The sequence below is a fragment of the Enoplosus armatus genome, chromosome 16, assembly GCF_043641665.1.
Source record: "Enoplosus armatus isolate fEnoArm2 chromosome 16, fEnoArm2.hap1, whole genome shotgun sequence".
Classification (NCBI taxonomy): domain Eukaryota; kingdom Metazoa; phylum Chordata; class Actinopteri; order Centrarchiformes; family Enoplosidae; genus Enoplosus; species Enoplosus armatus.
The window spans coordinates 17,942,252-17,958,123 of NC_092195.1; the positions used below are offsets into that span (position 1 = coordinate 17,942,252).

At 42.6% G+C, this 15,872-nt stretch overlaps 2 protein-coding genes across 2 annotated transcripts in view; both read left to right on the forward strand.

Moving 5' to 3' along the window:
- pkhd1l1.1 (PKHD1 like 1, tandem duplicate 1) overlaps positions 1–5,670 on the forward strand; it is a 40,465-nt gene extending 34,795 nt beyond the window's left edge. Inside the window, exons 67-76 of the mRNA XM_070922180.1 lie at positions 9–174; positions 467–699; positions 1,140–1,304; positions 1,395–1,552; positions 1,721–1,856; positions 2,692–3,036; positions 3,168–3,319; positions 3,420–3,566; positions 4,201–4,354; positions 5,119–5,670. Of these exons, the coding sequence (XP_070778281.1) occupies positions 9–174; positions 467–699; positions 1,140–1,304; positions 1,395–1,552; positions 1,721–1,856; positions 2,692–3,036; positions 3,168–3,319; positions 3,420–3,566; positions 4,201–4,354; positions 5,119–5,393 (1,931 nt within the window). The 3' untranslated portion in view covers positions 5,394–5,670. The remainder of the gene's footprint in view (positions 1–8; positions 175–466; positions 700–1,139; positions 1,305–1,394; positions 1,553–1,720; positions 1,857–2,691; positions 3,037–3,167; positions 3,320–3,419; positions 3,567–4,200; positions 4,355–5,118) is intronic.
- A 632-nt stretch (positions 5,671–6,302) lies between these two features.
- On the forward strand, positions 6,303–7,797 carry gdf6b (growth differentiation factor 6b). Its single transcript, XM_070921973.1, has 2 exons — positions 6,303–6,712; positions 6,905–7,797. The coding sequence occupies exons 1-2, from the start codon at positions 6,367–6,369 to the stop codon at positions 7,795–7,797; spliced, it is 1,239 nt and encodes a 412-aa protein (XP_070778074.1). The 5' UTR covers positions 6,303–6,366.
- The last annotated feature ends 8,075 nt before the right edge of the window (positions 7,798–15,872 follow it).

The window sequence follows — 15,872 nt, forward strand, 5'->3', positions numbered from 1 at the left end:
CTTTCTAGACACGACATTCGTCGGTTTCCGAAACGTTTGCTCCAGCGAGACGAACTTCATGTTCATCACCAACCCGCTCAACGAGGACCTGCAGCACCCTGTGCAGGTTTCAGGCATAAAGATGATTGACAGCACAGAGGACGGCAGAGTCTTCGTCCACAGGCCCGATGTGAGGTAAATCATTGCACATGTACATCAAACAGTGAGAAAAGAATGAAAAAATATGTCTGCAGGAGTAATTATATAAAATTGATTATTATCCAGGTGTATTTTTATATTTAAAAAAAAATTATATGTTCATTTTTGTTATTTTCTTGTTTATTGCTGCTTAAATTTAGGATTTAAACGGACAAAAAAAGTGTATTTTTCTATGAAACATTTCGGTGTAAGTTTTACATGACATCTTTCTGCTCTTTTATGTGTGTGATGAAATAAAATCGATAACTTTTATGTTTTTGTGCTTCAGCAAAGCGAACCCGGCTGATTGTGTGGACATGGACTGCGATGCGAAGAAGAAGAGCCTGTTGAAGGACTTGGACGGCTCGTTCCTGGGTGCAGTGGGAGCCGTGGTGCCCCAGTCTGAGTACGAGTGGGGAGGTGATCCCAGGAGGGGGCTGGGCGACTACCGCATCCCGAAAGTCATGCTCACTTTCCTCAACGGCAGCCGCATCCCTGTGAACCAGATCGCTCCGCACAAAGGTAACTAGACCAGCGGAGGAAAAGAAAAAAGATCAGTACTGATGCAAATCAAACTCTAAAGTCCACAACTGAATAGTAGTGCAGAAATAAGTCCATGAAAAAGAGTTTCAGCTAACAAGCGCAAACTACAGTAGTGGTTGATTCACTTGGTGCTGCCACCTTTGAGTAAATGTTTGCTTCTTCACTTTAATAATTCAACATTTTTATAGGAAAAGAAAATCAGTAATCATCCAAGTTCAAGTCACTGCACTCAGTTTCATAGTTTTATTTAAATGCATGGTTCAGTATGAGCACTACAAATTAATTCCTTGCAGTTTTAGTCTAAAAGAAGTAAAAGTAGTTAAAAAAAACTATTAAACGTCTACTTTTACTGTCCTGTGTGACACTTCTGGTGGTATATCAGAAAATAAACTAATTTCCGAAATGCCATGTTGCTTCAGGTGTGATCAGGAAAGACTGCACGTACATGAGTTCCTGGCAGAGCTACAAGTGTTTCGGGCTGAACTACAGGATGCTGGTGATTGAGAGTCTCGACTCTGACACGGAGACCAGACGTCTGTCCCCCGTCGCCGTGCTCGGAGACGGCTTTTTGGATCTGATCAACGGTAGGACGAGTTCTGCTTTCTCTAAAATCAGTTCAAAAAGTAGAAATGACGTGTGTGTTAACTGTGTGTTGCGTGTGTCTTTGCCTCCAGGTCCTCAGGATCACGGTTGGTGTTCGGGCTACACCTGCCAGAAGAGAGTGTCTCTCTTCCACAGCATCGTGGCCACAGGACGCTCCTTCGACGTCTTCTTCAGCAGCGTCAGCCCTCAGAAACTTCGCCTCATGATGCTCAACGCTGATCCATCTGAGGTCGGTGCACAACCTGCAGAACACGACTGACACTGCTCTAAACGTTCGAGTCAATAATATGAACAACTACATTTTCAGCTTCAATAATGTTGTGAAGCCCTTTAAATGTGACTCCAGGGCTAAAAGTCACTCTTCACCGAGACACCTTTTGTTTTTTGATTTGTGCAGAGCGTCATGGTGTCAGTCTTCTACTCCAAGCCGCAGCGGTTGGATGTGTACGTTGACGACCAGCTGGTGGCTCCGACTAACGCTAACTGGAACGCTGACAACACTGACTACACCCTGAAGGAGCCCCTCCATCCAGGTACAGATAGTGTGACTGTAAATCAATTCAGGCAATAAAACAATCAGAGTAGGGTCTATAGTATGTATTAAACACTATAATATAATGTTGGTTCTGCTCTTATTAAGTGTAATCAAATATGATTGATTGTCTGTCTCAAGCTTCAGCTTCTCTTGGCTCAACCAGAACGTTTGTTAGGATCTGGCCACGTTTTCTGTTCTGTTTTCAAAAATGGATTTCATATTTTCCCTTGATATTGTGTTTGGGATGTACGTTTGCAGGCTGGTTGCTGTTGTTTGCATGCAAAAGCAGCCGCAATCTCACCTACAAATAGCATGTCATCTCTTTGTAAATGTATCATTTGGGGGGGGACTGCCGACTGCCTTTTTTATCCAAATCATACTTGTTAGTCTCTAGATTGACAAATGAATTATTCCTTTCTTACCACAAGCATCCGAATGCTCCGACAAGTTTTTTGATGCAGTTTGTTTTCAATTGCATTCATGAAATTTGCCTTTTTTGACATTTATTCTGTTTTTGAAACCAGACTTTTTTCTTTTTTTTTTACAATCCAAAAAAAAAGGATATTTTAAAGAGACAAGTTTAAGGCCATTTACTGCAAATTCGTTATATTTACCTTTTCTGTCGACCATTTTCAAAGCATACCGTACAGTTTTAGAATTTGCAGTAAATGTTGATGATGCAGGATTTGTCATCAATTGACTGAGAGCCTAATTTTCCACATTTAAAGCAACTGATAATCAATAAAAGTTGTGGCTCTTTTGTCTTGGATGAATCATGTGTGACACAGAAGACGTTGCTAAATCATATGTTTTTCTTCCTTTTGTCCCTCAAGGTCAGTACGTCCCCCAACTGAATGCCACTGTGGGCACCAACTACTTCGACCAGGACTACAAGATGCTGAAGGTCGTGCTGAGAGGCTCCACGCCGGTGGAGATCCGAACCGCCCCGGTCCTCTTCATCGCCTTCGAGCTGCCCGCCATGACTGAGGACGAGTTCTTCAGAGAAAGCCTGATCCGGAACCTCGCTGTGTTCCTCAAAGTTCCCCCGAATATGATCCGAATCACCAACATCGTCCGGGAGGATGGAGGCGCACGACGCAGGAAGAGGTCCACAGGCCTGACGGTGGAGGTGGAGATCAAGAAACCTCCGGTCCAGCAAACCACCAACAGCACCAACGGTTAGTGGGAGGAAAAGTGTCATTTCTGTGTTGATGTTTGCTCTTATATGGTATTTACAGACTGTAAATGTTGGCCTTTAAGTTCAGATCCAGCCCTCTAACAGCCACACATGTAACATCTCTTTTCTCAGATGAGGAGGACTTTACGTTGTTGAAGACCATCGCTGATGATCTGGGTCAGGCAGCAGTTTCCGGAAACCTCAGTCAGTCCATCGGCTTCAACGTGTCTGCGATGGGCGTCGTCCCGCCTCCTCCTCCATCGTCTGACCCCAGCTGGAACGAGGTGAACGTCAAGACTTGATCATACCAACGTCTGCTCTCATAAAAACTACATTTTACATGAGTGCTCACTGGTTCGATGGTCTTCTGCTGTTAAATCTCAGGAGGCCACAGCAGAAGTGACGAGGGAGAAGCCTAAAGTGAACTATGTGTCCAGCGTGGACGACCTGCTGCTGATGGTGGAGCCGGTAGCCGGGGAGTTTGTGGGTCCTCTGGACCAGCAGCCCAGTCTCATGGCTGTGGATGAGAAGGTGAGGCGATGATACAGCTGCTGCTACATCTGCGTTGCAGCTCTCGCCCTGATTTCCTGTCACCTCTCTACTATTGCTAAAGGCATAAAATACACAAAAAATACTGATAATTAAAAACACATTTGATTGGAGGTTGTTTGTCCACTTTTCTGAGGGAGTTTTTGGATCATTGACTGATAACGAGATAGAAACTTTACCAGTGCATCCTCCTCATCTTGATTACTGAGTACTAACTGTTTAATGTTTTATGTTTTGTTGATTCAGTGTGTGAGCAGTGTGCTTGATTCTTTGGTTTGTTTATTTTTTTAATCTTAAAATGCTCAATTTATCTCATCTAGAACCATTTAAGAAGGCACCTACTAGGCATTTTTAGACTAAATGAGACTTAATTCACCTTATTTTAAAGATAAAATTAATTAAATGTAAACAGAATACAATGCAAAACGTTTTCTGATTATTTAGTTTGTTCCCATTTTTATTAGCAAAGTCATAGTCCCCATAAATATCTTATTCTGCTTCAAACTAACATTTATAGGATGTTATAGAATAAACTAGGAGACACACACCAGAAGATTTAACATTGTGATTGAAGTAGCTGCTGTGTGTAAACGCTGACCTGCGTCGTTGTCTGCAGGGTAACTGTGTCTCTGTGGGAGTGACGACTCTCACTGTAACAGCCAGCCTGAAGGACTCCAGTGGGAACAGCGTAGGTGGACTGGAAGGAAACACCACCATCCTGTTCAGCACCTGCTGGGCAAACTTCACCGACCTGTCCATCATCAACAGCGGTACGTCTGCGTCAAGTTCTTTAAAATAACTCCTACAACCTGCAAACAGAGTGATCCGTCCCTTCAGCTTGTTACGGTATAATCATAGAACATGAAGAGAAAATTAAGAGAGAAAGAAAAAATAGATAAAATGACATAAACACATTTAGACATAAGAAGTGTGTTTCAGAGAAATATACATTTTCCACTTTTCCCAAATTTCCTCAATTTTAAGTTCCTGAAGCCTCGTGGAGAAGGTGATTCTTTCCATTATAATATCACACCAGTCGTCTATAGATGGGCTGACTGGCTGGATTTAGACATGTTGAATGTAAAAGCCCTGTTACATCCCACCCAATCGACCACAGAGAAACACCTTTACAACAACCAAAGCCGTGGGATTTATTAACATAAAGACATCCAAACAACCAAGACTAGCAGTCCCCATACCAGAGGCCTCTCCCCTCTGGTACTACATAGGATCTTTGAGGTGCTTCCTTCTCGGGCCAGGTGCACCTCATTGAAGACTCATGATGTAGCACACCTGGGCAGAGCTGGATACAAGAGAGGAAAAGGGGGACGAACAGTACAGGGGACACATACAGCCATATCAGCCCAAAGAAGGAGTTTTTTTGTCCTTAATGTATTCATTAATTCTGTGTAAATCTTACGTCAAAAAGTATGTGCCTTTGGACAGAAGCAACAATGTATTCCTCATTTTCATTTTCATTTGAATCATCACATGGATCACAGCAATAATTACCCCTTATCCTCTCCCCCCGCAGGCGACAACCTGACCATGGTCTTCACTCTGAAGGAGTGGGGCGCTCAGTCACGCGCCTTCAGCGTCAAAAACACCCCGACCACGCAGCCCCCGTCCACCACCAGAAACGTCACCGAGCCGGCGTCCACCTTGTCCACCTCGACCACGAGCGGACCGCAGTCCACCACCGACGGGAGCATCTTCAGCTCCGGCACCGCCGCCACTGCCGGCAGTCTGTGTCTGGTCAGCGTCATCTACGCTGTGGCCTGCTGCTCAGACGGCGTCCCCATGTGTTAGACAGTTCTGCGAAGCTGAGAGGGTTTAATGAAGGACACCTCAACTTATATTCACCTTAACACATATGTAAACAAAGTTATTGGGATGTGGTCACACGTTTGTTGATCCACACAGGAAGTCACTGAGTGATATCTCAAAACTCACCATCAGTAAAGTCTGTTTTATTTCTGTTTCTTTTGAGTTCTTTCGTTTTATTATGTCTGATGATGAGTAAGACTCACATAGACTTTATATTTTAAAACAGGTGCAATAGGGTTTAACTTGAATCTCTCACAAGATGTTTGCATTTTATTGATGATTGTTTGAAACTTTATTCTCTTTTCAATAAATTCTATTTTTCATTGATAAACGTCAGTGTTTTTTCTTCACTAATTCAACACCCGTCTGATGCCGAGGGAGGGCTCTGTCCGTGGTGCTGAAGGAAGCTGATTGGCTGAACGTTTCTGCACCCGCTCGGTATGTTTGCGCGTCACTAGAGGGCGCGAGACTCCGCGTTAAATCGTGAATCCATGACGCGCTGAGGCTCAGCTGCTGCGGCGTTTAAAGTCCCGCTTGAACAGACAGAAACTTGTACATTTGAGACAAAACACTCAAAATGAAGAGCCGTTTTGGTTTCGAATGAGCAGCTTTTGTGTTAGAAACCAAAGAAGTGAGTCTCCGCAGACGCAGCAGAAGTTGACGAGGATCTTTTCAGCGCACATCTGCCCTCCCGGGAGGAGGTGACGGCCGACAGAGGAACAATTAAGTTTTACAGCCTTCATTTGCCCCCTCCATTTAGCCTGAACGGTAACAGTACAATGTGGGCGTGTTCTCGCCCCCTTTTTAACTTTGCACCGCCTGTCTTGCGGAGCTGTGCGCACTTTGCGGAGCAGCCACTTGCTGCGGAGTGGATGCAGAGTTCAGCTCCGGCTTTGCCCGTGGTCCCCCGGCCACAGCTCAGGCTCCGGCTCTGATACCAGGACGAGACCAGAGGATGGATTTCTCTCACCTCACCTTTCTCTGCGGGGCTCTCGTGTTCGTTTGCGACATCCCCTCTTTTCAGACTCTTGCCATTTTCCCTCCAGCTGCGCCGAAGAGCAGCAAGGTGGCGAGGATCTTTGATGGACAAGAAGCTTCTTTGTATTTCAAGGAGTTTTACGCGCCGCCGTCCGTCGACAGAAACAGCAAAGCAACATCTAAAGACGTAGTTGAGCCTCACGATTACATGCTGTCTATTTACAAGACCTTCTCCACGGCGGAGAGACTCGGACTCAACGCCAGTTTTTTTCGGTCTTCAAAAGCTGCAAACACTATTGCAAGTTTTGTGGATAGTGGACAAGGTATGTGGAGCTTTGAGTGTGTGTGTGTGTGTGTGTGCAGGTAGGATTGATTGAACACCCATGACTTTGTCTCCCAGATTAATTCAGTGCAGACAATAGTGGAGTTTTTCCTGTCAGGTTCCACATCTCTGTGGTGTGCACATCATCTCCGTGAGAATCGCTCTGACCCTGCTGTTTTAATGCTTTCTACAGATGACCTCCCACTCTCCCCTCTGAGGAGACAGCAGTATCTGTTCGACGTCTCAACCCTCTCCAAAAAAGCGGAGGTGCTGGGAGCCGAGCTCAGGATATACACCAAAGTGTCTGGGAATTTCAGGATATCGGAAACAGAGCCCGTCGACATCCAGCTCCTCTCCTGCCACGACCGGCAGCTGCTCGACTCCAAAACGCTGGACTTGCAGGATTCCCAAAGGCCGAAGTGGGAGGTGTTGGACGTGTGGGAAATATTCAAAGAGCAGCAGCACCTGAGTCATGGGAAGCACTTCTGCCTGGAGCTCAGGGCCATGCTGGACAACCCGGAGAGGGAGCTGGACCTGCACCTTCTGGGCTTGCACCGGCACGGCCGGCCTCAACAGAAGAAAGCCATCTTAGTGGTCTTCACCAGGTCTAAGAAGAGGCAGACCCTCTTCAGTGAGAGGAGAGAGGGGAGAGCGTTGCTGGGTCTAGAGAGGAAGGCCAAAGAGAGGGGCCCTGGCATCAAAGCCAGCAGGAGAAGGAGGACGGCCGCGTCCAAAACCCGCCACGGGAAGAGACACGGCAAGAAGTCCAAATCCAGGTGCAGCAAGAAGCCGCTGCACGTCAACTTCAGAGATCTGGGCTGGGACGACTGGATCATCGCCCCGCTGGATTATGAAGCGTACCACTGCGAGGGGGTCTGTGACTTCCCCCTGCGCTCCCACCTGGAGCCCACCAACCACGCCATCATCCAGACTCTGATGAATTCAATGAACCCCAGCAACATGCCGCCCAGCTGCTGCGCCCCGTCCAAACTCAGCCCCATCAGCATCCTCTACATCGACTCAGGAAACAATGTGGTCTACAAACAGTACGAGGACATGGTGGTTGAGTCTTGTGGCTGCAGGTAGTAGATCTGCTTCACATTGACCTCCTCCTTATCGTCAGGCTCTCTGGTTAGTGGGAATCGAACAGCATTACAGTCTGTGTAGTGGGAAGGCTGCACCTGAAATAAGGATAACTTGCTTGATTTGTTTGCCGAGATGGAGACTCCCTTTCCTCAACATGCACCCAGCAAGGTCATGTTTAATACCTCAGTAACATTTTGTTTTCTTGTTGTTGTTTTTTTCTGTATGTTCCTGTCTTGACAAAACGTATCCATCAGGCCACTTCAACACAACAGTGACTGCATATTCATGTATGATCGGATAAAATCTATCTCTTCTATGTCACCAAATAAACGAAAGGTTAAACATTTCTTCTATCGAGAAGATCGATTCCACTCACCTGTCTGTAGCTTAGCATAAAGACTGAAAACAGGGGGAAACAGCTAGCCTGGCTCTGTCCAAAGGTAACAAAGCCGTTTTTACGTTTCAATTGTTTGTACGCGTTAAACAAACCGGATGTAATATATTAATTAGTGAGCTTTAGAGGTGTTAATAGGCAGATTTTGTTACCTTTAGACAGAGCCAGGCTAGCTGTTTCCCCCTGCTTCCAGTCTTAATGCTAAGCTAAGCTAACTGCCTCTTGACTGTAGCTTCATATTTACCGTACAGACACGAGAGAGCTATCGATCTTCTCATCTAACTCTCAGCAAGAAAGTGAAAAATGTTGAACTATTCCTCTAGTCCTTTAAATATCCCCCGTTTAAGGAAAATGAATCTGCTTGTAGAAAATGAATTCCAGTGCAGAAAAATAAACAATTGGTGCCATTTTGTTAGCCTTTTACCACCCGCGGTTGGGCTCACTGGACACTAGCACTGTGTTAAACATGTTAGATTAGACTCTTCTGGTCATTGAGGTCATTTTTAAAAGAACGATATGCATTAAAAGAAATCCAGGTACAAAGCAAGGCCGAAACCTTAAAAGTCTCCTTGTCGTCAAAAAGCAGTCTGGCAGTCCAACAATGTAATCGTCATTAATAACTTTATGTCCAAATTCATTACAAGGTTTTAATGATCAAAAATAGTCTGTTTTAATTTAGGACATTCGGTGGCTGAACCAAATTGATTACACTTTTGTGGCCTGTTTCTTTCACTACTTTAGAGAGTGATAAACTTCAGGTAAACGTTTTTTTTTCCCATAGTGGACGTCTTGAGCGACCTCTCTGCCAGGATTAAAACGCAGATTTTCAGCACTTGACATGGCCTATGACTCAGGGAACGTCCTCGAGTGCTGGAGAGAATGTGAAGTCCTTTTTTTTCTTTTAGATTGAACCACCGTCAGTTCATTTCCACCAAAACCAACGCAGGGTTTCTCTTATTTTGTCGAGGAGATGCTTAATTTTGTCTGCAATGCACTGATGTTCAAAGGTACCATGTGTAAATATTTGATACGGAAGTAATAATTTATGTTCTACGAATAAGTTATTTCATTTTTATTGTCCGCTTTGTTCCGTTACAACATCCAGACGGCATGAGTCACACATCTGGATGTTCAGGTTCAAATAAACACATATGGGTAATGTTTTGGTAACGAAACGTGACAGCCATGTTCTGGTCGCAGACTGTGAAATACTGGAGTATTATCAGTGTTTTTGTTGTATATATTAATAGGAAATAATTATTCACCAAAGGAAAAACATTGTTTTTGTTCGGTGAACTCTTTGTTTTAGGCTATACTGTTGTTTAAAACATTCGTAGCACATTTTAGCCTCTTATATTTTGTATTTTGCATTATTTACTGTAATCTGAAAATAATATATTATACTGATTGATACTGACTGTCAATGAATGAATGGATGATTCAGTGTCATGCCACAATGTTTATATTTTATTGGACCCTGTCTTTGCTCTCCTGCATCAAACCATGTGACACATTATTACAGCAGAGAATGAACTATTTTACAGTAAAATAATAAGTGAAATTGTTTAACCAAATGAATCTATTCTTATAAACTGTGTGAACTGTAAGATATGTAGAGTAACAGGCAAATTAAAATGTCTGAACTTCAAATGTTTTCTTGTTGAGGTGTGGAATTTACTAATACTTTTAATTATTTGGTCATTTATTACTGCTAATACTGCTATTATTTGTGTTGTTTGTTCTTAATTTTACCTTTTTTTGCTAGTATTTTATAATAAGCACTGTGTCACAATGTCACACTTTTTATTTCACTCATCCTGGTCTTAATCACAGACCAGTTATTTATCAATCAAGTCAGACATTAACAGCTTCTATAAGGTCACTTTAGTCCGAACATTTTCAGTCAGTTCAGTCTTTATTGACACTCAGCAAAGCAAAAAAAGACTCAAAAACAGATTCATGCATCAGTAAAACAGAATAAAAGAGAAATAGATATAAACAAATGTTAACAATAAGCTAAAATACATGAAAACAAATAAAACCAACAAGATTAAAAAAGAAAATAACAAAATCGATACCACTCCCATATCTGTCCATTGAATATAAAGCTATATCCAGTTAGCTTGGCTTAGCATAAACACTGGAAACGGGGAATCTAGCTAGCCTGGCTCTGTCCAAAGGTAACAAAATCCACCTACCAAAAGCTCTGAAGTTCACCATTTAGCATGTTGTATCTCGTTTGTTTAATCTGTACAAAAAGTGTAAAAACAATAAGTGTCAGACTCCAGGAAGTCACTGCTCCCGGCTAAAAAAATAGTTCAGCACATATTTTCCAAAAACACATTAAAAAAACTTGTTAGTGTTAAAAAACACTTTAAACAAACCAGATATAATTAACTAGTCAACTTTAGAGTCGCTGGTAGGCTGATTTCTTACCATTGGACAGAGCCAGGCTTGCTGTTTACCCCTGTTTCCAGTATTTATGCTAAGCTAAGCTAACCAGCTGCTGGCTGTAGCGTCATATTTATCGTACAGACATGAGAGTGACGTCAATCTTCTCGTCTAACTCTCACCAATAAAGCAAAGCGTACTTCCCAAAATGTATCCTTTAAAGTATAGGTCACTAACAGGCGGACCGCGGTCTGAGTCCGGACCCAGACGCCGTCCTTTACGGACCCGGACCTAAAATTTTGACGGGGTGCTTCTATTTTAACCGGCGCAGCTTTTCTAGTCTTTACGGCACTGGTTCAGCGGATCAGGAAACTCACAGACCAATTACGAGTTAAGCCAGCCCACGTGACGCTACTCAGCCAATCAAATCTGTGCCTTCCAGGCGATAAACATTGCGACTCTGAATACAGACAGGCGAGAGAGGTGAGAGACGAGTGACAGAAGATAAGACGAGTTAATGACACAGGGAGAGAGACTGTGAAACAATTAACAAAGAAAAAGGGAAACTCAAGCTGCTGCTTCAAAAGCTATTTTATTTATTTTCTCTATTTTATTTTTAAATGCAGCTCTTCTTTTACTTAATGAGAATGGAACATTATACATATCTACAGTATTATATATCTGTATAGTTCAACGTTAAGTGACAATAAATATTGTCAGAATGTTTTTGAATTGTACTTTCTTTATTTGATTTGACAGTCAGTTGTTGATTACATGCAGACGCTGATACAACTACTAGGCTACTTCAATATATATCACACTAAATCACAACGCAAGTTAGACATTATGATGATCCGGACCTTTGCTTGAGGACATCTTCTCTAGCTGGACCTCTGGAGTTAGTTGAATACCCCTGCTTTAAAGGGTGGAAAGTATTTGTTATGCCAAACATCTAAAAATGCCTGAAAGTGTTGACTGCTGCTCGATTATAGCTCTACTGGCTCCTGTTAGCAATTTGTTTATTTGTTTTTTGTTGCTGACCTTTTGTTGTTAAAGGTATGGTGCACCCAAACTGTCCCACCACAGGAAGCAGAACTGTACCTGCTATCGTTCAATATGAAGAAGAGTCGCTGAATTTCCTCTGTGGTGTTGAACAGACGAGTGGGGTGAGCGACAGTTTGCAGGGTGAAAACAGGGTCAGCAGACAAGTGGAAAGAGCGCCATCTTCTCTGGGTGGGCTGTGTTTCTGTGTGTGGAGGTGGTGGTGGTCGTTGGGGGGGGGGGCAGTATGTGACAAACAAATTGGTGGGCAGATGTAGTGATTGCCCCCCCTAACACCACCCGTTTAGTCTAGAGCCACATTCGCTCTCGGACAATGGCAGTGGAGGATCTCAACATCAGATTAAGCCTGCCTTTTCCTCACTGGGGTCAAAGGTCAAGTGGTCCATTGTCTCCGGGGGCTGTGGACATTAAACAACGTACACGTCCCTTTAGAAAAGGGCGGCAATCAAGAGGGGAGGGAGGAGGGTGAAGGGAAGGAATGTGTGTGATGCTCTCTGAAGGCCTCGCTGTCACTCCCCAAACAACAAGGTGAGATATAAAAAAGGGGCGGCCGGTCTGAACAGCTGCTCTGAACAGCCAGCGGAGGACAAAAGACTGGAATGTACCGTCTCTATAGTGGCGTACGGAGGCGTTTCTGCACTGTGTCTCACTGTGGCAGATTTGCTGTGAGATGGAGAAAAATATTTGCAGGGGAAACAAAGCCGGGTGTAAATCGAGTGCGGTGTGTGTGGGAGGGTGGTGGTGGTGATGGTGGGGGGGGGGGGGGTCACTGGGAGCTCGTGTTTTTCTGTTTTCTTGCTGAGTTTCTCTGTGATGTCAAATGTTTGACACATGTACAGAGTGCAGTCGAGAGGAAAAGACAGCTAAGGAGGGATCAGGAGTGAGCACAGTGACCGAGATCTGGATTAAGATATTCTCCTGAAGAAGTACGGAAAGCAAGTTTACGACATGTGGCGTCCAAGACATCTCAGACAGTCGCAGCTAAAAGGAGAAAAAAAAAACTTTCCCCTGAAGTATTCACCCGATATAATTCCTACACTTGTCTCTCTTGTTTGCTTTTAGTCGAGGGCAAAAGTGATGTCTCGTCATCTTGACCCCTGTGTTTGCTCTGTTAAACGCAGCCTGTTAGAGGCTTTGGAGTGGAAATCCTCTCTGTGGCGTCGGATGGCAGCAGACTCAAAGCCCTTTGACTGACATACGAGGGAAGTGACTTGTTACTCCTTCTGTTTGTCGAGTAAACTCGAGTGACTTTTTATTTGTAGTCGTTGCTGCAGGGTTTTTGCTCTTTTCAAGTTTTGCCTTCCTCTGATTCCCAGTTGGCTTTGATTTGATTGATTTTCTAGGTATCTCAGTTAAAATTTGGCTAAATGTGGTGAAAAAAAGTAAAAGCTTTTAAGACATTTATTATATCTAGTCAATGTTGCAACAGCATTAAAATGACTATATCGCAACGTGAAGAAGGTCATTGAAATGCTGTTGAAACAATTACACAGAACATTTTAATGGCGTAGCTGCTTTAGGTGGAACTTATCAACTACTTTACTGTCTTTGTAGGGATCCTTTTAAGATTCGTACATAGGACAGTAAAAGTAAATAATACACTCAGTTGCCAGTTTATTAGGTACACCGAGCTAAAACTAATGCAGTCTAATACAACAGACATGAAATCAATCCTGCCTTCATGAAGATTATAATGTTAAATGTTTGTTGGAAGTGTTTTAGAGAGGCGTTGATCAACTTTATGATCGTTTTGGAGGACGTAGCTTGTGGTGCTGTTGAACTGTATTTCATCATACAGAGAAGTGTTTCTGCTGTTTATTCTACCCTCATTGATATAAATGAGGCTGACAAAACAATAGAAACACCTGTGAGATTTTGAAAAAGTCTAAATTGAATTATGCTTTGTCCAAAATTGGGCTAAGTACATGCTCAATACAAAATAAAAAATTCCAGTTCCTCTAGTACTTTAATTTTGTGGACATTTCACTCAGGCGTGATGGAAACTGTAAGAGAAGTTGGGTGATCTTTGCGCTGACTCAGAGGAGAGGGATTACACAGATGAGCGAGAAAGCAAAGTGATGGAGGAGAAGGAGGACAGGTGTGTCCTCTGTGGGTCACTGCTGCTGACAAACAGCGTCTTCTTGAATGTCACTTTGAACACAGACGCCTGCTCAGGGTTTGGATTCATGACTGAATAAATCCTTCACTGTGTCTCTCACGTTATGTACTAATACTTATATATATATATATACACTTTGTACTAATTCTGAAACTGCAACAGGAAATTAAAAATATGTTGTTCCAGTTGGAAAGCGATTAGTTTATAGTGTGTAGTTTGGACTTGAATGGTGACACTGATCCACTTCCATCAGTGGAAACCACAACCCCCACCCCCACCTCCATCAGCAGGATAACTGACACCTGTGCTGGCTGCTCCTCACATACATAAGCAGGTGGAGTCAATCAGTCTCTTCCTTTGTGTTTTGGTTTAGAGTTGTAGTTTATTTCCTCTGTTCTCTCATCCATTCATTGCACACCAGTGATGTTACTGACTCCCATGTTGTTCATTTTCCATTATGATCAATTCATCTTCAATTAATCTTCAGTTAAAAGCCACGTGGGTTGTCTTCCTGCTTGTCCCTCCTTTTAACCAGGATGTGGATGTGTCGTGTTGGACGAGGGAAAGCTGCATGAACAGAGATCTAACACTTTAATTTGTGTGCAGAGTATGTGGACATATTCTACGTTGCGTTGTTACATATTTTTGTTTGATCACTGGGCTGTGAGGTCAATAGTTTTGTGCCTGTCTATATATATATATTTCTTGTTTTTATTTGTTTCACTAATAAAATCAACGATGAAGACAATATACAACTTATGTAACTTATATATCCTTCACACCCAAAATCAAACAAACAAGTGAAAAGGACACACAATAATAATCATAGCAAAAAAATAATAATAATACAAATATAAATAAAAGAACATTTTCATTTTGGCCGTTTCCCGTAAGAAAACGTTTCCTCTTTCAGTCAAATGAAGATTGGGGAGCTTTAATCTGATCTGATCTGAAACTCATAATTCTGCTTGTCATTCAGTTTTCTTTCCTTTTGTTGCTGAAACACTTGAATATAAACATGAAAGTATGAAGCGTCTTTATATTTCAGTACATTATTTTTAGTACTTTGGCTGGAAGGACTAATCTTTTTGGAGTTTCCTTTGTTGTTCTGTTTGTTTCATGTTATTCCCTTTATTTTTTTCTTTCTGTGAATTTGTAAATTTGTAAACTACAGTTGTTTTTTTAGTTTTAGTAGCTTTTTTTTATAACAGTCTTTATTGTTTTTATTTATTATATCTTGATTTCCTACTTATGTTTCTATTGCACTATCCTGTGTGCTGCTGGGACAATGCAATTCCCCGCTGAGGGATCAATAAAGGATTATCTTATCTTATCTTGATATATGCCACTCACTGGTGTTCATCTTACCTACCTTTGTTGCTCAGGCTCATTTGTATAAATTAAAAACCCTGCTCTGACGTTCTACAGTGTCTTCAGTGTTACTTCAGGTCTCGCTGTTTGCATTATTTTGTCCACCCGCTGTGGTGAGTTTTGTCGTTTCAACAAAAATTGATCAGCAAATTTATCATCTTCCCCAGTATGTTAAAGGTATCTGTGTATGAAGTGTTTGGCTAGTAATACCTGCACTTTTTCAAGGAAAGGAATTCATTTCATTTGTTAAAACAACATAAACTTATTGTGCAATCATCCCACTCTTCCCCATCTGAAGTCTCATATTTGTCCTTCTCTGCCTCTTACTTCCCCTCGCTGTAATCTCTCCCCATCTCCGTCTGAGCACATGTCCTTTGGATACACGTTATGTTTCCGCACTTTGAACAAGATCCTCTGGTTTCGTTCCCATACTTGATCCGTCTGGTCTCCTACAGATTGTGGCCTCGGGTGAAGGTTTCATGAGAGGGCAGCGGAGGCAGATCCGCATTTTTTCAACATCTCAAAGACTCACATTATCCACGACACCTCATAATGGTTTTATAGATACTGGAAAAGTCTTGATGCCACTCCTTTTCTGATACGCCGGAGGGGGAAGAGGACGAGAGCCAGCCGAAGTGAAATGAAATAACATGAAGGATACAGAAAGACAAGTAAGTTAAAGACAAATAAAAAGAAAAAACAGAAAGAAGGAGAAAGAGATGGCTGAATAATTTAAAA

Excerpts from the sequence above, each read along its gene's own strand:
- gdf6b (XM_070921973.1), top strand. The coding sequence starts at position 6,367 with ATGGATTTCTCTCACCTCACCTTTCTCTGCGGGGCTCTCGTGTTCGTT. Across the intron at positions 6,713-6,904 it reads TTTTGTGGATAGTGGACAAG|ATGACCTCCCACTCTCCCCT; the intron begins GTATGTGGAGCT and ends TGCTTTCTACAG.